The sequence below is a fragment of the Carlito syrichta genome, unplaced genomic scaffold (genome assembly GCF_000164805.1).
Source record: "Carlito syrichta isolate Samal-C Ts95f unplaced genomic scaffold, Tarsius_syrichta-2.0.1 Scaffold314112, whole genome shotgun sequence".
Classification (NCBI taxonomy): domain Eukaryota; kingdom Metazoa; phylum Chordata; class Mammalia; order Primates; family Tarsiidae; genus Carlito; species Carlito syrichta.
Window position 1 is genome coordinate 482,517 of NW_007258208.1, and position 23,275 is coordinate 505,791.

Consider the following 23,275-nt stretch of genomic DNA (forward strand, 5'->3'; position numbering starts at 1 on the left):
AATATTCACAACTAAGTTATATATGAATGTTTAAAAAATGAAATCCAATTTTCCCAAAGATGTAAATTGCAGTTCCTGAGATGTCGTGTCTTTCTGTCCTGCATCCTTTCCTCCATGGAGTAAAACCTCCTGACTCTTAACTTCCGGATTCTCTATCCCTCCCTGCAAAAGACTCCCATCATCTGTCAAGTAGCTAATGAATATAAGCTCATACTAGCAGCACTAGAGAGGCACTCACTATTTTAAAAGTCCTAGGGGAATACACGTGGTAAAAAAGAGGTTCAGATTTTTAAAAATATACCTCTGGGTTTTAAGGGGGGTAGCTTATACTTGTTCAAAAAGTTTTCTAAAATACACAGATATACATTGCAAACACAAACAGGGAGGTACACAACAAATAAAACATTTAAAGAGCACTACCTTATCAAAGGGATTCCCTTTGCTTCCTTCAAAGGAGGCAACCCTTTCCCATATTCTGACAACACCAAAAATAAGGCAAAAATAAGGCACCGGTCCCACTCAACACCCAAGTAAAGGCCCATACTGAGAACTGGGTCTCAAGTAAGTCACTCTGCTCATCAGTAAAGAAGGGAGCTGGACAGAAGACCCCATGTTCCCCTCTCCCCAGGTTAGGGGGTCTAATCTCACCTAATCCTCTCCTACACCTCCCTCAGGAGCTGGTACAGATACCCCAGGCATGCATTGACTATATGGTGAATAGCCACATCCTCACAGTGACTGCATGCTTACACACACACACACACACACACACACACACACACACACACACACACACACACACTCTCTCTCTCTGCAGGCCCATGCCCACAAAGTCCCGACTCCCCCAGGGACAGCCAGCTTACCGAGATATACAAAACACCCCACACCACCCAGAAGGAGAGGTGGGGAGTCCCTTTCCCTCAGCCAGGCAGTCTTCTGAGGCTGCTGACATCACAAAAGTGTCAACTGGCAACCTCATTGTCATGTGCCTCTCCCCTGGCTCCCCTTCACTCACAAACGCAGGGAAAGGGTGAGACCTTTCAGAGCCGCCAAGCAGGCAAGCTTCCAGCAGCAGTCTGGGAGTGAGCTGGCGGCAGAGCCACCAAGCTGGGCGGCGGGGCATCGGGCCTCACGGTTCAATTTCTATTCAGTTCTCCTGTAATGGAAAATTGCTTTGCACAAAGCTAGAGTGTTACAGTTCTTTCCAGCGCCCCTCCCCTTCCCCGCCCCCACCTCCCACCGGCAGCCTTTGGATCAGAGGGACAGCGCCTGCAAGAAGGTGGAAGGAGGGTTGTTGTGGCTTCTTACTATGTCCCTTACTTCAGGCCCTGGCCCCGGGTGGTTACTCTTTTCCTTTGGAATGGGACTGGTATCGGGGTCAAAGTGTCCCAATAATTGTCAGTGTCAAGACCAAGAAGTGATCTGCACAGGGAGCCAGCTGACTGAGTACCCCCTTGACATCCCCCTGAACACTCGGAGTCTCTTCCTGAACAATAACAGAATCACTAGCTTGCCAGCAATGCATCTAGGACTCCTCAGTGACCTTGTCTACTTGGACTGTCAGAACAACCGAATTCGAGAGGTGATGGACTACACCTTCATTGGAGTCTTCAAACTTATCTACCTTGACCTCAGCTCCAACAACCTGACTTCCATCTCCCCATTCACCTTCTCGGTGCTCAGCAATCTGGTGAAGCTGAACATTGCCAACAACCCACACCTGCTCTCTCTCCACAAGTTCACCTTTGCCAATACCACCTCTCTGAGGTACCTGGACCTCAGAAACACCGGCTTGAAGACCTTGGACGGAGTTGCCTTTTATCACCTTAGTGTTCTTGAGACCGTGTACCTGAGTGGAAACCCCTGGATGTGCAACTGCTCTTTCCTGGACTTCGCCATCTTCTTGATAGTGTCCCATATGGACCCCTCAGGTGAGGGCTTGATTGCGTGTGGGGAAGAGGATGTGATGGAGGAGGGACTGGCTCCAGAAAGGGGAAGTCAAAACGTGGTCAGGAGGGGAGAACATGCTGGGTGACGCTGATTGAAAGCATTCTTATGACTCTGCCCGGCCCATCCTTGAGTTGACCAGAGTGGCCATAAGAAAAAGTTCTGAAATAGAAATCCACAGAGCTGAGTCCTAATCCCAAACTCAGCATTTACTAGTTGGCTGCCCTTGGAAAAGTCACCATGTCTCTGAACCTCAGTTTCCTGATCCATAAAGTAGGGACAATAATATTACCTAACATACAGAGTTGTTGTGTCAAATATGTGATGTGTGTAGAAATGATAAAGTACTATAATTGCAAAGGGAAAAAGTCATGTAGAGACACTGTATTCTGTTGGTGAACTGTTTTCATCTGTTTAATTTGGTAGCAATTTCCCCAGGAACTAAAAGTAAATTCAGTCCTTCACAGGCAGCAGAGAATCCAATGAGAGTACAATATACAGAAGGGAAAGTTCGATAGAGATCGAAGTTGGAGGGGGGCCACAAGCTACCTAGACAAAGGTGGGGAGGAGAGAATGGAGAAGACAAACCCTCTGACAGTGCTTTGCTCTCAGCAGGAAGGAGAGGATGGCTTAAACCGGTGCAGAAGGGGTTCAAGGGTTCACTGTGTTGAGCAGAGACCTTCCAATCTCACCGGCAGATTCTGGAGTCTTACCTGAGGGATGCCCAAGCTCGTTGCTGCCACTCTGCCCACTGTCCCCATCTCTCTGCGGTGGCCCCTGACCTCACTCCCTCTTCACCCCAGACTCTTTTACTGTCCTGTCTTTGTCCTCCTGTCCTCTCTCACCACCAATAGCAACCGAGGAAGTCAGAGCTTCCGAGAAATGAGAAATAGCTCCTCACAGAAAGCCTGGAGCCATTGATACAATCTGGCAAACTCAGACTCTGGATGGAAAATCAAACCCTACAAAACCATTCTTCTCTCCCTTCCCTGGGTGTTTGCCTTTGAAAATGTTTTCACAGGCTCAGCTTCCCAAAAGTCCTGCTGAAGCTTCCACCATGAAGTTCTGCCCACGTGGCAGTATCCTAGGAATATTCCTGGCCAGAATGACAAACTTCAAGGGGAACTGGGGAAAAGGGAACCTAGTGGCAAATGCAAATAAAACTGTGCCCTCTTGGCCTCCCAATGGGTATGTCTTAAGACGTCTTCCAGATAGAGCCTGGATAGGGGTGAAGCAAGCCTAGCTCCTAGCATGCAAGATTTAAGGAGGCACCCAGAGTGCATGCACTGAGACTGAGTGCCTCATTAAATTTTGTGCCCTAGGCACCTGGCCCTACTGCCAGATAATTCTGTGTGAGTTGTTAAAATAAATCAAAAGGGACTAATTTTGTCAGATCGCCTTCTTAACTGGACACACATAAAAGGAAACAGGAGCAGGTCTCTTAGGCAGGCTGGCTTGCCTCTCTGCATCACCTTCTCTAAGAGCCAGAGGTAATATCTTCTGCTTTTCTTCATAATTGGTGCTGTGATGGTCTCTAGACAGCTCTATAAAAGAGGGTCAATGTCAACCATTCCCATGCATAAAATGTGGTTCCTGTATGGGAGTCTCCCCTGTCAACATTCATGGAACTACTTCCCCACCATATATGCATGTTTCCCTTGGGCAGAGCCCATCAGGTTGCTCGGGGCTGAAAGAGCCAAGTAGTGGCTTCCACTCCAGCCCCTAAGCCTACCACTTCGCCTCCCACTCAATCTCCTTAATCAAATTTCTGCTTGCAGGGTTGTGTCTTCTCAGAATCTTCAGGCAGACCACTTTGGACTCTTTAACTCTTCAGTTCAATCCACGATTGAATAGGATTATAAACTAGGTCTGTTTCATTGCGTATTTTTAAAGACATAAGAAGGGGAAATCTATCTTGCAAGCTCATAAGCTCCTCATGAATGAGAACTCCATCTTGAGAGGCAGACAAAGCTTTTAACTCCACACATGCACCCGCTGCAGATTTGGCCATCTCCCTCTGCTGTGTAGTGACCCTGAGGAAACCCTTCAGGCCAGTCCATGCAGAAATACAATCCCACTGCTCCAGTTCACTATTGTTATCGCCTAAAAACTTGAGCAAGCCCAAGACCAGATACAAGGATAGCTTATATTCCTATAGGGCTTGCAGCCCAGGGGAGTTGCTCCACACATAGTGTCTTATTTTCTTACTATGAGTGTCTCACCAACCTTTAAATTTTGTGTCCCAAGCTAGGATTGGTATTTTTAACCCTATTCTTGGGTGAAAAAAATGGTCAGACTTGCCCAAAATTACACAGCTAGTAAATGGCAAGGAAGTGATTTGAACCTCTTGATTTCAAATTCAGATATTTTGTCATGAGACTATCCTATCTCTTATATCCTCAAATTACATAATATCATTCTATAAGTGAGTTTTGTTATAAATATTAATCATGTTAAAAGCATATGGCCATAGCATCCAAACATCGGCTTTATTTCTGATCCGGCTACCTCTTGGAACTTCCTCATGATCATTTTCATTAGATAATGAGCACTAGCCATCATCAATTCAGTATGACACATCTGTGCTTTCCTTGCAACCCTCGGGTTGCCCCTCATCTGCCCAAACTCTAAAAGGATGAATCTAACTTGGTGTCTGCTCTCATTTGGGCCTTACTGAGCCTGGTTCTCCCTTCCCATACACACATACACACATTCACAGACATGCCCACAAACACATAGACACACACATGAGCACACACATATACAAACATAAAGGTATACCCACACACATATACCATATATACATATGTAGTACTTATATACTCACCCACATATTACATACACATAACACACACACATGTACAGACACACCCACACACATGCACAAACACACACATACACATAAAGTTGAACACACATACAGTGAAATTCACTAGATTCTCTTGCCCTGTAGCTGGACCTCAATGTAAGGAAAGACAATTAATTCACTGGACTCTAACCTCTCTGAACTTCAATTTCCTCATCTTTAAGACAGGCATAATAATAGAGTCAACATTCCTAGGACTGTTGGAAAATGAAATGAGAACCTTTATGAACTGCCATTAGCATTAAGCTTGACACACCGTAAGCACTCCAAAAACAAATGGTTGGTAGACATAGGAAAAGTTTGGGACACTAAGAGAGTAGAGTGGCAGACAGCAGTCAGGTGGTCCTGGACTTCAGGAAGTGGGCTTCGGGAATGTCCAGTATATCTGCTGTTTGAGGACAGTGTACCCTGTCTAGAAACATGACTAAAGAGATGCAGGTGGGAATGCAGATAGGATGCAAGAAGGCAAACAACTGGGCCCAAGACTTTAACCCCTGAGAAAATGAGGCAAGGAGAATCCTGGAGGGAGTCAAGTATTAAACAAGTTAGGAACACAGTTCAGATCCCAGGGATCAAAAGCAGGAGGCCAGACCAAGCTTGGTCTCAGCCTGAGCCATGAGACCCAGGGCTGGACCAGCTGCAACAAGATGGCTGCTCCTGAGTCACCTGAGTCTGGGGCTGAAGTGCTACCTAAAGACAAGTTCCACTTCCAGAGGCTGGTGTGGATGTACAAACAACTTTCTAGGGATGAGGGCAAGGAAGTCAGTCCAAGTGTGGAGTAGACGGAGCCTTGGGAGAAAGAAGTCACCAACAGAATGTGATCCTGTGATATAAGAGCACTGAGCCACACCTTTGTCATTATTTCCCCATCCACTACCTACCAGTGAGCTGCAACTAGCCATTAGAGATTCACCCCTGTATCCCCCAAAAAGGAAGACCCTGCAAAAATACATGAGCTCCTGGGAAGAATAATACAAGTGTCCCTAAGTCTTTATCAGCTCTCACATCAGAGAGGGAGTGAATTATAGGGAAATTTAATTAGCTTAGATTAATTCTTAACAGTGGGGAGCCTTAAAGGAAACAGAGGTGCAGGAAGGAAATAGAGAGGTCTTAAAGAAAAGGAATGAAGTTTGGGCATGGTGACTCCTGCCTATAATCCTAGCACTTTGAGAGGCCAAGGTGGGAGGATTGCTCTAGTCAAGGAGTTCGGGACCAGCCTGGGCAACATAGCAGGATCTCATCTCCACAAAAAAATCAAAATATTGGCCAGACTCAGTGGTTCAGCCTGTAATCCCAGCACTTTGGAAGGCCGAGGTGAGTGTATTGCCTGAGCCCATGGGTTCGAGACCAGCCCGGGCAACTTGGTGAGATTTCCTCTCTACAATAAATCAAAAAATTAGCCAGGTGTGGTAGCTTGTGCCTGTAGTTCCACCTCCTTGGAGGGCTGAGGTGGAAGGATCACTGGAGCCCAGCAGATTGACGCTGGGGATTGATTGCAGTGAATGTGCCACTGCACTCCAGCCTGGGCCACAGAGTGAGACTCCAACTCAAAAAAAAAAAAAAATCAAAATATTAACTGGGTGTAGTGACACACTCCTGTAGTCCCAGTTACTTGGGAGTCTGAGATGGAAGGATCTCCTGAGCCCAGAGGGTTGAGGCTGCAGTGAGCCAGCATGGTGTCACTTCATTCCAGCACAGGTGACAGAGTGAGACCCCCAAATCCCCCCACAAAAAATAAAAAGCATGAGAGTCAATAATTTGTCTCTCCCATATCACTTTTTGACTAAGGGCACCTTCAGTGGAAGGCTGTAGAGAAAGTCTAGTATTTAATTCCCCTTGTTTCATCATAAGACTACTCTGAACGGGAATATTAAAACCTTCCCAAATGGGCATTCTTGGGATGCTATTTGATGCTATTATCAAAGATCTGAACCAAAATAAATTCCCCAATGACATACTCACCAGATTTACTGAAAAGCATTCAGTCCTAAAAGAGTTCACATATTCACTTTCTAAACACAAAACTTACAGCAGAAATGGAGGTATATATGTATCTACTGTCAGGGTGCTCCAGTGAGCCCTGATCAGTATACAGAGTTGAAACAGACATAATTCAATTCCTTCTTGGTCCAATTAGCAAGTAGGAGGATCAACTTCTGGCAGGAACTATAATTTGCCAGTCATTAATGCCATTTGAAGGTGAGAGTGGCAACTGAGTTCTTCCAGGATCTTTGGTTTCCTTCATGGTATAGGGTCAAATGCCTCTTGGGATGCTCTCAAAAACTCACTCAGCTCCAAGTTCCTGCATATATGGAACCTGGCCTCTACACTCCTTCCCCTACACCCCTAAGTCTGGTTCAGCCCTATCCAACTGAAGTTTCTGCAGCAACAAAAATGGTCTGTATGTGTGGTGTCCAATACAGTGGCCACTAGCTGCATGTGGCTATTGAGGTATTAAAATTTGACTAGTGTAGCTGAGGAGCTGAATTTTTTATTTCATTTTATTTCAATTCATTTAAATAGCCACAGGAGGCTAGTAACTACCATATTGGTCAGGGTAGCCTTTTAACATAGGATGCTTACGCTGGAACTTTAGATTCCAGCCTCTTCACAGGTAAGTGGCTGTAGAGTCAAGCCTAGCACAGAGACATTCTGACACCCAAGTTCAATGTTTTTTTTTCCCGATGCTATGATATTTTCTTGCTTTCAAACACATTGCAGTCGGTTCAGCTCTGAAATGTTTATTGCACACTCATTATGTGCCCAACATTGCTTTACAAGGCAGGAATGGTTTTATCACAGAGAAAAAAAGTCATCTTTCTGTCTTTAATAAGGCAATCTTGGTGGAGTGCAGTGACTGTAATTCCAGCACTTTGGGAGGTTGAGGCAGGCCAATTGCTTGAGCCCAGAAGTTCAAGACCAACCTGGGCAAGCAACATAGCAAAACCTTTACCAAAAAAATCAAAAAATTAGCTGGGCGCATGCCTGTAGTCCCAGCTACTCAGGAGACTGAGGTAGAAGGATTGTCTAAGCCCAGGAGGTTGAGGCTACCATGAGTCATGATCATTGTGATCATGCCATTGCATTCCAGTTGGAGCAACAGAGCGAGACCCTGACTCAAAACAAACAAACAAAAAACACTATCTATGGCTGGGCACAGTGGCTCATACCTGTAATCCCAGCACTTTGGAAGGTCAAAGCAGAGGATCACTTAAGGACAAAAGTTCAAGACCAGTCTGGGCAACATAGTGAGACCCCCATCACTTCACTAAATTTTAAAAAACAAAGACAGAAAAGACAACCTAGAAACACAAGAGACAGAAAATAGAGTTGAAAGCCAGGAAGCCCTGTACTGGTCCTGGCAATGCCGCTGTGTGATTTGAGGAAGGTCACTTTCCCTCTCTGAGTCTCACTTTTCTCATCTTTAAAACAAGGGAGTAGGATTAGATACTCTCAAAGGCCCTTTCCAGCTGCTAGTCCATGGACCCAAAAGGAAAGGTGAGATGCACTTGATGCAAAAGGACAGCAGCACCCAGTGGTCCCTGGCAAGCAAGTGCATGATGGGCAAGTGCTGAGGTGGAGGCAGTCCTCGTGACGAGAGGCTTGTCAAGGAGTTAGAGAGCAAAACTAAGAAACTGAGAACCTCTGACTCCTCTCCCATGTCCTGTCTTAAGCACTTTGAACTCCACTAGAACCAAGCCTCCACCCCAAGGGATTTGGTGCCCCAGACTTTCCTCCCAGGCCTTACCTTCTCAGACGGTTCTCAAACTCAAATGAGCACAAGAATCCCAGGACCCATGCCCTGAGGTTCTGACTCAGTGAACTCCCCTGCAGATGGTCCTTAGGCTGCCTTTCAGAAACCCTAGAGCAATAGCCTGTGGTCTGGACCTTCAGTGGTTTCTCCGATTGATTTGCACTGAGATATTAATGGCCAATAACGTCTTGGAAAAGCACCCTCAAAGGGCATTTGTAATTGGACAGAGAACAACCAGAAACAAAATTCAGAAAGTGACAGACTGCCAGGGGCAGGAGTGGGCAATGTAAGAACAGAAGGTCCCTCAGTGTCAGCCCTTAAATTATAGACCTTAGGTCACCCTAATCAAGCACGGTGGTGAGATGCACTCATCCAAGAGGAGTTTGGGCAAGGATGCCACAGAGGAGGGTGGTCAAAGCCACTCAGGGACATCTGCAGAGAGCAGATGGGCTGGGCCATGTGCTGCTTCAGGACCAAGTCATTCCGAGGGCATTTTGAGCAGAGAACATCTCCATTTCATTAGGCGGCTATATCATCCTGTATTCAAGGTTGCTGTCACAGGACAATGGCCCCATTTCAACCCACCAAGTACAAAGTCATCCACGACTGTGCCAAAACTTAGACTTCCAGAATGAATTCAGGTCCTCACATCATTCCACTCTCGATGCAAACCCATCGCCTTCATCAGGGAAATTGAAATAAAGACCAGAGGCCAAAAAAGAAGAGCACGACTGAACTCAGGCTGTTCCAAGGCTGCCAACTGCTCTGCCAACATGGCTTTCCTGCCTGTGGTACACTCCCTGGCCTTGTCCCAGCAGGAAGCTGGAAGAACAGCCTCCTGGGGCAATGAGGGAGCTGAAAGGGGTGCAACTGAATCCTAAATCATTCAGAAAATCTGAGAAGGGACGAGAATGGCAAGCATATATGGTTGAGGAAGGATCCCTGGGGGGTTCTGACAGCCAGCTGGGGTCCCTGAGAGTAGGTGATCTAAGATTCTGCCAAGCTCAGAAACCCAGATCTCTACACCTAGCCCCTCTAGTCACTGACATCATTCAGGCAGTGTAAGGCTGGTCAAAGCAGCCAATCTCAGTTTCCTCATCTTTATTTTAACTTAAGTTAATTTAATTTTTATTTATTTATTTTGAGCCAGGGTCTCACTCTGTCATGCAAGCTGGAGCGCAGTGGTTTGATCACGGTTCACCATAGCCTCCGACCCTCTGGGCTCAGGCAATCCTCCGGCCTCAGCCTCCTGAACTGAGCATTGACTGGGACTACTGGTGTGGACCACCATGCCCAGCTAATTTTTAAATTTTTTTGTAGAGATGAGGTCTTGCTACGTTACCTAGGCTGGTCTTGAACTCCTGGGTTCAAGCAGTCCTCCCTCTTCAGTCTCACAGAATGCTGGGATTATAGGCATGAGCCACAGTGCCTGGTCAGTTTCCCCATCTTTAGAGGTGCAGGGCTCCACCCTGGAGGTAATCCTGCAGAGAATGGATACCGCTAGGAGGAAGGCCAGGGGCTAGGCTGTGAAGGGCTTTGAATGGTTTTCTGGGGAGCATGTGATGTATCCCAGGAAGATGTGGAAGGCAGGCAAACTGGAGGAGGCCTGGGAAGGAGGCTCCGTAGAAAACCAAGCCAGAGAGCACAGCAGCCTATAGCAGCAGGGAGGATGGAAAGGTGTAGACAGGTCAGAAGGAACCATTTAGAAGGCAGCACTTGGCAATGAACTAGACCCTCTCATGTTTCCTTGTACTCCTTTGATAACATCTAGCACAATTCTAAGTAATTGATAAATTTGCATTAATTGAATATCTATCTTTCTTGATCAACTAGAAGCATGTCTGAATCTTTAGAAACTAGCACAGGCCTGACACAGAGAAACTGCTCAGCTCCTATTTCTTGAGCAAATGAATGAGATAATGGAAAATAAAGGAAAGGAGACAATCACCAAGCTCCCAAGGCTTTGGCTTGGACACGTGTGGGGGTTTCACTGAGACAGACACCTTTGGAGCAGGACAGTGAGAAAGTCAGGGAGAAACCGAGGCCCATCTCGAGCCTGTTGAGAGGGAGGGCCCTGTGGTTCACTAGGCATAGGGATGTCCAGAGTAGAGAACAGAACACAGAATACACATCTATTTGGGGATCATCAGCTCCCTAGTGATTATTAAAACCAAACAGAAGATGAAATCAGTCAAGAAAAAGAGTTTAGAATGGGAGGATGATGATAAGGGCCAAGCACAGAAGCTTTGGAAAATGTAACGTATGGAAAGATCACATAAGGAAGAGCACCCATGAAGTACACTGGACAAGAGCAGTCAGAAAAAGGAAACTAAAAAGGCAAAGAAGCCAAAGAGTTCCAACAAGTGGGAGCAGGTCAGACAAGGACTGAAGACTGCTCATTGGACCTAGCTACCAAGAACTGCTCATTGGACCTAGCTACCAAGAACTGACGTCTTGGGCAGTTCCCTGGCACCGTACGAGTGAACAGCAGTGGGCTGTGGACTGAACATCAAAGACGAGAAGGAGGAGAGAAAGTCATGTGAACCACTCTTCCCAAAAGCATGGCTGTGGACTGAAGGAATAGGGTGTTAGCTGGAGGAAAAGCAAGGAAAGAAGGAAGGTGTTTTCAGGAGTAAAGAGATCCAAGCCTGTGTTTGTCGTCTGATGGAAGGGATCACACAGAGAAGGGGCAAAGATGCAGGAGGGGGAGGAGGGACCGATGGAGTGAAGCCCCCGAGGGCCGGAGCTGGTAGTCTTCAGAACCAGATGGAGGAGGGTAAGGCTCTGAAGGGGAGGGCACCCGCTCTGTCCTCCCACACTGCAGAGAAGGAGGCGAGGGAAACTCAGCATAGATGAGGAAGTATGATGATAGGAGATGAATGCCACTGAGGGGCCCACCTGAGTACCTCTATTTCTCTTTCTGTGAGATCAAAGAAAAAAAATGATTGCATAAAGTACATAGTTTCACATGTCTTCTATGATGTCCCAATAACACCAACCCAGTAAGGTGATTCCAAAATGTCCTTCTGTCCTTGAGATGCTCACCTCTTAGTGGAGCAGGCGATACTGAGGGCTCTGGATCCAGACCACCTGGTTCATCTTCCTCTGTCACTGGCCAACAACTTGACTATGGACAATAATCTCCATGCAATCCAGGTTCTCATCTGCAAAATGCAGATAAAATAGTCCCCATTTCCTCAAGTTGTGGTAATCAGATGAAATATCCGAGGCCAAGCACAGTGGCTCATGCCTATAATCCCAGCAATTTGGAAAAATAATAAATAAATAAAATGAAATAACCCATAGGAAGATTTTAGGACTACACATTGCAAGTGTTCAACTAATGTGAGTTACCGTTGTTGTTACAATTCTGAAAGAACATGAAGAACCCATTGCCTAGTGATGATTCTGAGTGCCATGTGAGATGCAGAGAGGGCTAGAGCAGTGTGGATTTACAGGAACAAGAGGGTGAGCAGATGCCACCCTTCTGCTGGGGTGTACCAACCACAGGGAGTTCAACTCAGGGGCACCGGGGCTCTTGAGGGATGGAATTGTTAAAACTTCCAAAATGACATCATATAAAAAGCACCTAACCCGGTGCCTGGCCCATATGCAATAATAGTTGCTGTTTTGTTTTGAGACAAGTTCTCACTCTGTCACCCAGGTTGGAGTGCAGTGGAACCATCATAGCTCGCTGTAGCCTCAAACTCCTGGGTTCAGGCAATCCTTCCACCTTACCCTTTTGAGTAAAGTAGCTGAGACTACAGGTACACACCACCACGCCTGGCTAATTTTTTTTTTTTTTTTTGTAGAGACAAGGTCTCACTATGTTGCCTTGGCTGGTCTCAAACTCTTGGGCACAAGCAATCCTTCTGCCTCTGACTCCCAGAGTGCTGGGATTACAAGCATGAGCCACCATGCCCAGCCTACAATGATAGTTTTTTCATTACCCAGTGCGGACTTGGCTTTGCTCTCAACCCAAGTAAAACAACAACTAATATATCTGATACATCCAGTTGAAACATAGCTAAGACTGGAATAACAGTCATGTTACACAAACCCCTGTCATTTTCAATGTATTCTTCCTTTTTTTTTTTCAGACAGGGTCTTGCTCTGCTGCCCAGGTTGGAGTGCAGTGACATGATCACAACTCACTGCAGCCTTGACCTCCTGGGCTCAAGTGATCCTCTCAACTCAGCATCCCTGGTAGCTGGGAATACAGGCACATATCACCACACCTGGCTAATTTTTAAAATGTTTTTGTAAACAGAGATCTCACTGTGTTGCCTAAGCTGGTCTCAAATTCCTGGGCTCAAGCAATTCTCCTGCCTTGGCCTTCCAAAGTACTGGGATTACAGGTGTGAGCCACTGTGCTCAGCCAAATGTATTCTTCTAGCAGCCAGGAAGCTTTCACAGAGTTTGGCTGAGGTGATGTCCAGGCACTGTCATCCCTACACGACATTGACAGAGGGGCCGGAGCCCAGCCTGGCACCTGAGAGTATTCATTCACTGACAGTTACTGAGCACTGATGAGATGCCTGGGCTGTGGTCAGGCATTGGGTATACCGCTATGAATGGAAACAGATACACTCTCATGGAACTTACATTCTAGTAAGAGAGGAAGACAGGAAATAAACAAATACATAGCATAATGTCAAGTAACAACAAGTACTAAAGAAGAAAAGAAGAGAGGAGGGGAAAAGTGCACCTGAGACCAAGAAGAAGGCAGATCCTTTGGCCGGGTGGGCCTAAGAAGGTGTCTTTTGAGCAGAGAAGTGAATAAAACAAGAGACAAGCCATGGAACTATGACTTGGAGGTAGAGGGTCTTTCCAGACAGAAAAGAGAACATGCAAAGGCCCTGGGGTGGAAGGCGCTTGTCGTACCAGAAGGTGCGGATGCCTGGAGCAAAGTGAAGGAAAAGAAGAAGGAAATGAGGTAGAAAATCAGAGCCCGGATCACATCGGGCCAGGGGTCGTGGGGAGCTTTTGATTTTATTCTGTGTTTGAAGGGAAGTCATAGAAGGGTTTTGCACAAGGACATGGCATGATCTATGATCACAGATTGTTCCCACTGCTACATGGAAAAGAGATTATAGAGAAAAGTGAGGACACATGTACAGAAGCTAACACAGTTCAGGCAAGAGGGGCAGCGGCCAGCCGGGGTCGTGGTCCAGATGCTGAGAAGAGGTAAGAACTGAGACACTTTGGAAGGTAGTACTCACAGGGCTTGCTTTTGGCTTGAACGTGGGGTGTGAAAGGAAGCCGAGAGGACTCCCATGTTTCTTCCTGGATGTCTGGGGAATGGTGGTGTGTCTCTGCTGAGATTTTACAAATGGTTTGTTATCCATGCAGACAAATGCCCACTGTCTGAATCTTTCTGAGCAGATAGGTAGTTATTAAGCAGGACCAGCTTTAGGGCAAACAGAAGAAATTAGAGGCTGCCTTTAGTTCCTAAAACCACCCCCAGCCCATCATGCCGCTGGTTCCCCTCACCTCATCAAAACTAAAAGCAATGGCCACCCCTGGGTAGGAAATCACACCATTTGCTCCTTTTTCAGAAGACTTTACACTTTAAATCTTGTTTTATTGAAAGGTTTTGTCTCCCGCTGACAGAATTCTGGGTACTGACGAGGCCCTTGAGAAGAAAGTATGAGGGAAAGGGGCATTTCTGCCTCTAAATCATGCCCATATGCAACCAGTTCTTTACAAGATCAGCCCTGTAACCAAAAACACCTTTGAAGCACAGGAATAGTCAGGTTGAACCTGCTGAACTCAAGGTCTCTTTCACATGTTTCATGAGTCTATGAATCGTAATCTTCAAAAAACCATGGGCTGTTCTGTCCAAGGGGAAAAAATTGTGAATACCAGACAAAAACTGTACTTAGCATAGCTCAAATCATGCAAATCCTTAAGGTTTTAAGATGCCAGGAATGGTTACAGACAGGAGTCAACACATGCTTCCTGTAAAAGGTCAGTAGGAAATAGTCTAGGCTTTGTGGGTCTCTGTTGCAAATACTTGATTCTGTCATTAGCATGAAGGTAACATCAGAAAATATGTAAAAGGATGGGTGAAGTAGTGTTCCAATAAAACTTTATTTACAAAAACAGGTAGCAGGCTAGATTTGGCCCATGGGTTATAGTTTGCTGAACCCTGGTTTATGCCATCATGGGAAGGCAGCTGGATGATGAGAAAATAGAGCTCTAAATAGGCAGAAATAGAAGTCCTTGCCAGGCCTTGAAATGCCCATGGGCTCTGAGGAAGGGCCTTGCTGGTCAATTGACTTTGATGCTCTGGGGCTGCTACACTGCCCAATCTGGGTTCCCCTCTAGGGAATCATCTCCTCTGGTCCACCCATAGTACAGCAGGATAGAACAGTGATCCTTTAAATTCCAGCTGCGGCTCCTGTACTACACAGCAGGCCAAAGATATGAGCATTTAAGACTAACCCACTGCATTCTTTCATGTATTCATCCAAAATTTATTGAGCACCTGCTATGTGCCAGGCACTAGGGATACAAAGGTGAAAAAAGTATCAAACACTAATGGGGGGATAATAATAATAATGATCTTCTGACGTCACACCTGCAGTATCTCCACCCTCATGCTCTTACCCTTTTTCCTTCCCTGCGGTCTCAGAGAACAGAGCAGGTGACCATCCCAATTCAGGGCTTACTCCTCCACCTGGTCCTGCCTCCTCAGGGGCTTCACAGCCCTTAGCTCACTGAATCCTCCCCAGACTCTCACAGGGTAGGCAGGGATTGGTATTCACCCAGGGGAGAGGAGCCCGAAGGGTCAGAGGTGGGCTGATCTCCCCCACCCTCACTCCACAGTATCCTACCACCCAGTCTCCCTCTCCTCCAGCTGAGCGTTATGTCAACAGCAATGACTCCAAAGGGCAGTGATAACAAATAACACTTATTCATTCAGCAAACACACCCTGATGCTAACTGTATGTGTTAGGCTCCTTACAGATGTTGGGGGGAGGCAACAGTGAATGAAACTGACAATATCCACACCCTCGTAGCATTTGTAATTTATGGGTGGAGGCAGACAAATGAACAGGTGACAAAGCTACTTTGCTTGACAAATACATTATTTAGCTGGAGAAAGAAGGAAAAGGAAGACAAAGCCCATACATCCAATGGCATTTGGGTGAGCTAGGATCTAATCAGGAGAAATGGGGGAAATCAGGCTTTTCTGTGGGTTCAGGGTAGACGTTGACAAAGAGCTTGAAAAAGTGCCTAAGTTGACAGAAATGTGTTCCCTCGCCAAGAGGTATATGCAGCTTAATAGAGGGGGGGTCTTCAAATCCCACCCTCTCGCCCTCCACTGCCACTGCTTGTCCCTCCGCCCTGCCCAGAGGGCCCCTAGGCAAGCGCTGCCACAGGGCTCAGGGCATCCTATATGGGGCCTGGCTCCTTTGGGGCACCAAGCCCCTGGGCACTGCAGCCGACTCCTGGGGAAGTGGGGTCCCTCTGCAGGCCAAGAAAAGAAGCGGTTACCCTCATAACCAGATAATTAAAGACTATTTTCTGAAAGAAAGGCCTCCTGGGTTCCCACAGTCACAGCTGTGGTTCCGAGCTCAGAAACCAGAGTTCCTCCATGTAGGGGATTCTGGCAGACAGGTTTTCTGCTTGTGAGCAACATACTGTGAACAGAAATAAAGTGGTGGTGTATGTTTCTTTAGGAACTATTTGCAAGAAGAAGTTAAACATTAATGACATCTGTAATTTTACCTGTGAGCTTTAACTGGGGAAAATGCTCCAGGCCCACTCTGGAGTGGGGTTGAGGGAAGGACTGGCTTGGCGCTGAGTAACCTGTCTGTAATATGAATGGAGCCTCTTGGAGTTGTGCAGTGCATAGCATGTACAATGGAAAGGCAAGGAAATCAATAAAGCCAGAGAGGGCCGGGTGCAGTGTCTCATGCCTGTAATCCCAGCACGTTGGGCGGCCGAGGTGGGAATATCGCTTGAAGCCAGGAGTTCAAGACTAGCCTGGACAATAAAGTGAGACTCTGTCTTTACAAACAAAAAGAGAAAGAAAAGCCACAGACGGATGACTTGATGTAATTCATGTATAGTTTATTCATTCCATATCATGGGAATAATTAAACTGCCCTGCGGGATGGTCAACAGTAAGCTTAGAACTTAATTTTGTACATCTAGTGCCTAGCACATATCAGGCACTCTAGGATCAGCAGATGGGTATAAAATCTCTAAAGTCATCATGCTAGAATAGGAGAAGAATATGTGATTAACAAGCTAAAGAAAAGGTTGGAGTCCCAGCTACTCTATAGTCCCAGCTGCTCTTGGGACTGAGGTGGAAGAATCGCTTGAGCCCAAAAGGTCAAAGCTGCAGTAAGCTGTGATCATGCTACTACCCTCCAGCCTGGGTGACAGAATGAGACCCTGACTCAAAAAAAAAAAGGAAGTGAAAAGATTTTTTTTAAAAAGACGAAAAAGGATAAGGGACACGAAATAAGTAGGGCAAATGGAAAACAAATAGTAAGATACTAGACGTGAATCAAATAGATCAGCAGTTACATTAAGTGTCAACAGGCTTACTAAAATACAAAGTTTGCTAGTTTGGTGAAAATCAAAACCTAGTTACACGCTTCTCACAAAAATATAACTTAAATATAGGAACATAGAGTAATGGAAAGGATGGAAAAATACATAATGCAAACACTAACTAAAAGATATTCAGTACAGCACTACTAATGTCAAGCAAAGTAGACTGGAAGAAGCTTTGCTCAATGGTAGGAGGGTAAATCTGCCAAGAGGATATAACAGTTATAATTTTATATATGTCTAATAACATAGCTTTAAAATTTGTAAAGCAAAACCTGACGGAGCTATAGAGAGTAGGCCAGGACAGTGGCTCAGGCCTATAATCCCAGCATTTTGGGAGGCCAAGACAGGAGGGAAAATTGCTTGAAGTCAGGAGTTTGAGATGAACCTGGGCAACATAGCAAGACCCTATCACTACAAAATTAAAATTAGCCAGGTGTGGTGATGTCTCAGTAGTTTTAGCTTCTTGGGAGGCTGAGGCAGGAGGATGGCTTGAGCCCAGTTTGAGGCTGCAGTGAGCTGTGATCATGCCACTGCACTGCTGCCTAGATGACAGAACAGACCCCGCCTCAAGAAAGAAAAGGAAAGAAGGAAGGAAGGAAGGAAGGAAGGAAGGAAGGAAGGAAGGAAGGAAGGAAGGAAGGAAGGAAGGTAGGTCATCACTTGAGGCCAGGAGTTGGAGGCTGCAGTGAGCTATCATCATTCCAGCCTGGGCAACAGAACAAGACCCTGTCTTTAAATGGAGGAAGGGAGGGAGGGAGGAAGGAAGGAGGGAGGGAAGGAAGGAAGAAGGGAGGGAGGGAGGGAAGGAGGGAGGAAGGGAGGAGGGAGAGAGGGAAGAATAAGGGAAGGAGGGAGGGAAATAGAAAATAAAAACTACATGGAGTAGACAGAAGCATGGTAAAAACTGGCAATTTTCAATAGATGTTTACAGATAAAAAGTCAATAAGGGCATAGATCTGTATACCACAACAACCTAATTGGCATACATAGAACAATGTACTCACAAAGACTACATTAAGTCCTCACTTAATGATGTTAATAGGATCTTGGAAACTGTGACTTTAAACAAAACAACGTATAGCAAAACCAATGTTATCACAGGCTAATTGATAGAGTTGAGTTCCTATAGCAGATTTCTATTCATAAAAACGTCACCAAACTTCTAAATAAAGACCCAAAACACTTCTGATATTAAACACTGAAGTAAGAGTGAGCTCTACAGACACTAAAAGATTCATACAAACAAGTAAGATAACTACCCAATTATTTCAGTTTAGAGTCATGGGTGTTTGAACCTATCTCAGCAGCTCAGGGCACAAGGCAGGAACCAGCCCTGGCCAGGACAACATCCCATAGTAAGACCGCTCACACACACACTCACACTCACATTACCCAGACTAGGACCGTGTAGACATGCCAATTCACCTAACATGCACATCTTTGGGATGTGGGAGGAAACCAGAGTACCCAGAGAAAACCCACACAGACACGGGGAGAACTTGCAAACTCCACAAAGACAGTGCCCCTGGCTGGGAAGGGTTTTGCTTTTTGGGGGTTTTTTGTTTGTTTGATTTTGTTTTTCTCATTAATATTGTAATAGAATGAAATAACTTGGAGGAACTGCTGTATATTTTTTTCAGATCACGTGGAAAATTTACTAAAATTGACCTTATGTCCAGCCATTTAGCAAATGCTCGAGAAATTTTAAAGGATTGAAAATACAGAGTGTTTCTGGCCACAGTAGAATTAAACTAGAAGCCAATAGTAAAAACTATTACTAGGAAATCCCCAGACATTTACAAATCATGCAATTCAGTCAATGTGTGATAGATAACTCTTGTTAACAAGAACAATAATGATCAGACCCAGTATATTCCTTCAAAAGTGAAAAGTCCATCTGATATTGGAGATAAGACATGTAGGCAATAGCCATCGCTCAAGGAAGAATGTGATAGGTGCATTTAAGAAACATACAAGGACACGCCAGGAATGAAGTCAAGACTCAAACAAACATGTGTCCTCTGAGCTACAAGGATGAGGTGGCTGGGAAGTTCTCCTTGGAGCAGATGCATTTCAGTTAGAGCTTGGGGAAGGGGAAGAACATGGTCAAGCAAAACCTGGGGGCTCAGGTATTTGATGTCAGAAGCCCAGGCAGTATCCCAAAGTAAGCCACAGCCGAGAGCGAGGGTGAGATATCCCCAGGAGTGGTGTGTCATTTCGTTTGACTGGAGTAAAGGTGGGTTACTGACAGTGCTAAGAAGTCAGGTGGAAAGGCTTTGAATGCAAGGTCAGGGGTTCTGGATGTTATTCTGCAGGCCTAGCAGGGTCCGAGAGGGATTCTGAGACCCCTGGGTGTGCCTGGGAAGAGTGGTATTTGGCAAAGGTGACCCAGCAGGATTTGAGAAATGGACCAGAGCTGGGAAACATGGGAACCACAGAGAAAGGGAGCTTGGGAGAGGAAAGCCGAGACCTGGGCAGTGACAGGGCCTAGAGGGGAGAAAGTTTTTCAAGTGTAGAAAAACCCAGGCCTCTCTCCCAGCACAGCCTCCCACACTCCTCACTTACCGGCAGCCTGACAATGCATTAAAATAACTGCCAAACTGCTCCTTTCAAGGCTAATGCTCCATAATGGGAAATGTGTATATGTGTTTAGTCTCATCCCTACCACCCAAGCATTATTTGAAAGCCCAATCTTTTAAAAAATAGAATGAAGTAAATCCCTTCTAGACATACCCCAGACCCTCAGAATCCCATTTTCCTTTCTCAAATACATCTTTCTACGTACATTCTTGTGTCTCCAGCAGGTGACCTGGACCCTCTCTTTATAGAGGCCCAGGAGCCTCCCGTGCTCCTCCAAAGTCCCACGCTTAGTTAGGCCTCTTGGGCAAGGCCCCAAGAGTCCTCGAGCCAGACTGCCTGGAAAGAGGTCTGTCCCTGCCCCTTCACATCCCCAACCCTTTCCCTCTACCTGAGAGCCCTTGGTGGGCCAGGGTCATCCTGAGGGCCACGGTCCCACACTCAGTCTAGAGAGAAGCTTCTTCCTCTCCTTCCTCTGTCATCATTGCAAACAGTGACTGGGACGCATCCCTGCACTGGCCTCCTCCCGTGTCTACAGCTTTCTCTGAGAGCTCTAGACAACATGACACGCTTCTGCCATCCTCCTGAACTTAACAAAAGGACCTCGCTGTACATGTGTTGACACAGAAGCTAGGTGTGGGTGAGGGTCCTGCTCGCCACCCAAACCCAGCTGCCTCCTCCCGTCAACTTACATCTGGATTCTTCCCTCTGACATGGCTCCTAGCTCCCATTAAGAATTCCCTGACTGCCCCTGATTTCCCTGACGTTCTGGGATACATAGTCAGGTGGTTCCTGCCCTGAGGCTTACAGAAAGTTTCTCTCCCTAACGACCCCTGTTTGTGTCTCCTGCTTCTGCAAAACAAGCTAGACAGCTCAGTCCTGGTTTTCTGTCTTCTGTCTCCCACCTCAATCCTGCATGTTATCTTGCACCTTCAAGTTATGAAACCTCCTGCCTCTCAGATTCCTTACTGGTAAAAGAATAATAATATTATGTACATCGAGGTCGCTATGAGAATTAAATGAGGTAACATTTGCAAGTCATATGAGCGAGTTCCATTCCAAGAGCAGGTTTGTAAGTCTAATTTGTTTTAAATCCAACAAAGTTAGCCTAGGTACCCAACTAACACAAGCAGCCATGTAGTACAGTATGTATTTCTTTCTTTTTTTTTAAGACAGAATCTCACTCTGTCACCCAGACTGGAAAGCAGTCAAGCTCATGGCCACTGCAGCCTCAACCTGCTAGGCTCAGGCGATCCTTCCACCTCAGTCTTCCAAGTAGTTGGGACTACAGGCACGTGCTACCATGCCCGGCTGATGTATTTTTAATTATTGTAGAGAAAAGGTCTTGCCAAATTGCCCAGACTGGTCTCAGACTCCTGGGTTCAGACAATTCTCTCACTTCTGCCTCCCAAATTGCTGGGATTACAGGTGTGATCCAGTACTGACCAGTACTGTATGTATTTAACAGGCTATACTGACACGTGGTGAAGAGAAATAATACTTTAAAAACACAGGTGTGCATCTTTAAAGTTGTTGAAGGTTTGTATGTAGGGGACTTACCATACTCTCTGCAATTATGACTTTGATTGTGGTTTTCTCAGCCCTGGACTCAGCATGAGCTGGAGCTGGTTGATTCAATGTGAGCTGGGTGTGCTCCCCTGGGTCTCCCACTTGGACACCTCAGTGTCAACACAGTGGAGTTTACAGAGTTAGAAAAATGCAAGTCCAGGGCTGGAGCTCTGAGAATGCTGTGCTCAGGACACAACACCCTGCCTCTCACCTGTTCTAGTTCTCTCAATTGCCCTAAGGGCATTATTCTTTGCACTGATCAGATAAGGAAATGGATTCAGACAGAGGATCAGGTACCCTGCCGCAGGTTACAAAATTAGCAAATGACAGAATCTGGATGAGACTCCAGCGTGTCTAGCTCCAGGGCCCACTTTTCTTTCTGTTGTGTACTCAAGTCCATGGTGCCAGATATGGGGGAGTGCTCAGAGAAGTAACCCAGGTGCTGGGTCAGCTGCTACAAGGGACTGAAGATTCCAACATGTCCCCGGGGTCAGCCAGTGACCACCAACATCGCCTCAAGAGGCAGAAATGCTGCCCCTCCTGGTTATCTTTACTCCAAGCTCTACTGTCTTCTAGGGGAAAGCGGGGAGTACAGTAGACATTTTCAGGGAATCCTGCCCTCCTCCCCAAGTTGAGCCAAGTGGGTCATGATGCTCTTGGATGGTAGTGGTCCCTGGCTGGACTCAGGCACTGTAAAGAGAAAGCGACAAGGTGAAGGGGAAAGATGGTACTGAGAAAAGGGGCAGGAGAAAGGGAGATGGTGAACACTGGTAGAGGTCTGGGAATGTCTACACTCCCTGGCAACCCTGCCTATGTTTCCAGCCCCCCAGCCCCTACTGTGGTCCCTCCTTCCTTGAGGACATAGTGGCTCACGTCTATATTTCCACCAACTTAGGAGGCTGAGGTGGGGGGAATCACCTGAGCCCAAGAGTTTGAGACCAGCCTGGGCAACATAGCAAGCCCCGTCTCCAAAAAAAAAGAAAAAGTAAAGCTCATTTTACAAGCTGAATGCAGCAAAGCCTGGGGACAAGGTAGATCCCTTGAAGATCTTGTTGAGATGCAGATTCTGATTCAGGGGGCCAGGGTGGGGCCCAGATTCTGCATTTCTAACAGGGTCCAGGTGAGGCCATTGTTGCTAGCCCTGAGATGGCACTCTGAGCAACAAGGGTCCAGACAGACCCCCCCCCAGGTCCCCTTGGCCTTAGGACCCAGGGAGTAACGCCATTTCAGCTCCCTGCCTGTGTTTTTCTCCGTAGATGATCTAAATGCCACGTGTGTGGAGCCCACCGAGCTGACAGGGTGGCCCATCACCCGGGTGGGGAACCCCCTCCGATACATGTGCATCACGCACCTGGACCTCCGAGACTATGTCATCCTGCTGCTCATCGGCTTCTGCATCTTCGCCGCAGGGACTGTGGCTGCCTGGCTCACAGGGGTGTGTGCTGTGCTCTACCAGAATGCCCGCCGCAAGTCCAGCGAAGACGAGGCTGAGGATGAGGCCGGGCACAGGGTGGAAGTCAGCAGGCGAATTTTTCAAACCAAGGGTAATTCGGGCCAAGACTTCCCTCAGCTTATTTAGTGGCCAGAGACCAGAATCCTATGTGCCTCCTTTCAGGTTCCCTGCCTTCTCTCTTGCCTTCCCCATCCAGCCACCTTAGAGCTGGCCTACAGATTGAAGCCTACTAGTAAAATAAATAAAATGTTTAATGGCCATTTCACAGGTTGGTCCCTTCCCACTTCACCAGCCCAAGGACAACTCCTTGAGCTCAGCAGGATGGGATAGAACAAAGCCTAGAAAAGTTGTGAGATGCATCTAAATACTGAAGAAGCCCACCCCAAATGCAAGTCAACTTGTGTTTAGTGAGCACCTACTCTGTCTCCAAACTAAGTGCTGGAGGGAGGGCTATGAGAAATACAAGATTTAAGGTCTCCCTTAAAGAGTAAACAGTATGGGGAGCAGTCAAGATTAATAGAAATCAAATGGAGAA

The 23,275-nt window shown here is 46.5% G+C and overlaps 1 protein-coding gene across 1 annotated transcript; it reads left to right on the top strand.

Annotated features, from left to right (window-relative positions):
* The first annotated feature begins 1,009 nt into the window (after positions 1–1,009).
* LRRC52 (leucine rich repeat containing 52) lies at positions 1,010–23,000 on the top strand. The gene is made up of 2 exons (XM_008071085.2): positions 1,010–1,931; positions 22,544–23,000. The coding sequence occupies exons 1-2, from the start codon at positions 1,310–1,312 to the stop codon at positions 22,864–22,866; spliced, it is 945 nt and encodes a 314-aa protein (XP_008069276.1). The 5' UTR covers positions 1,010–1,309; the 3' UTR covers positions 22,867–23,000.
* Positions 23,001–23,275: the final 275 nt, after the last annotated feature.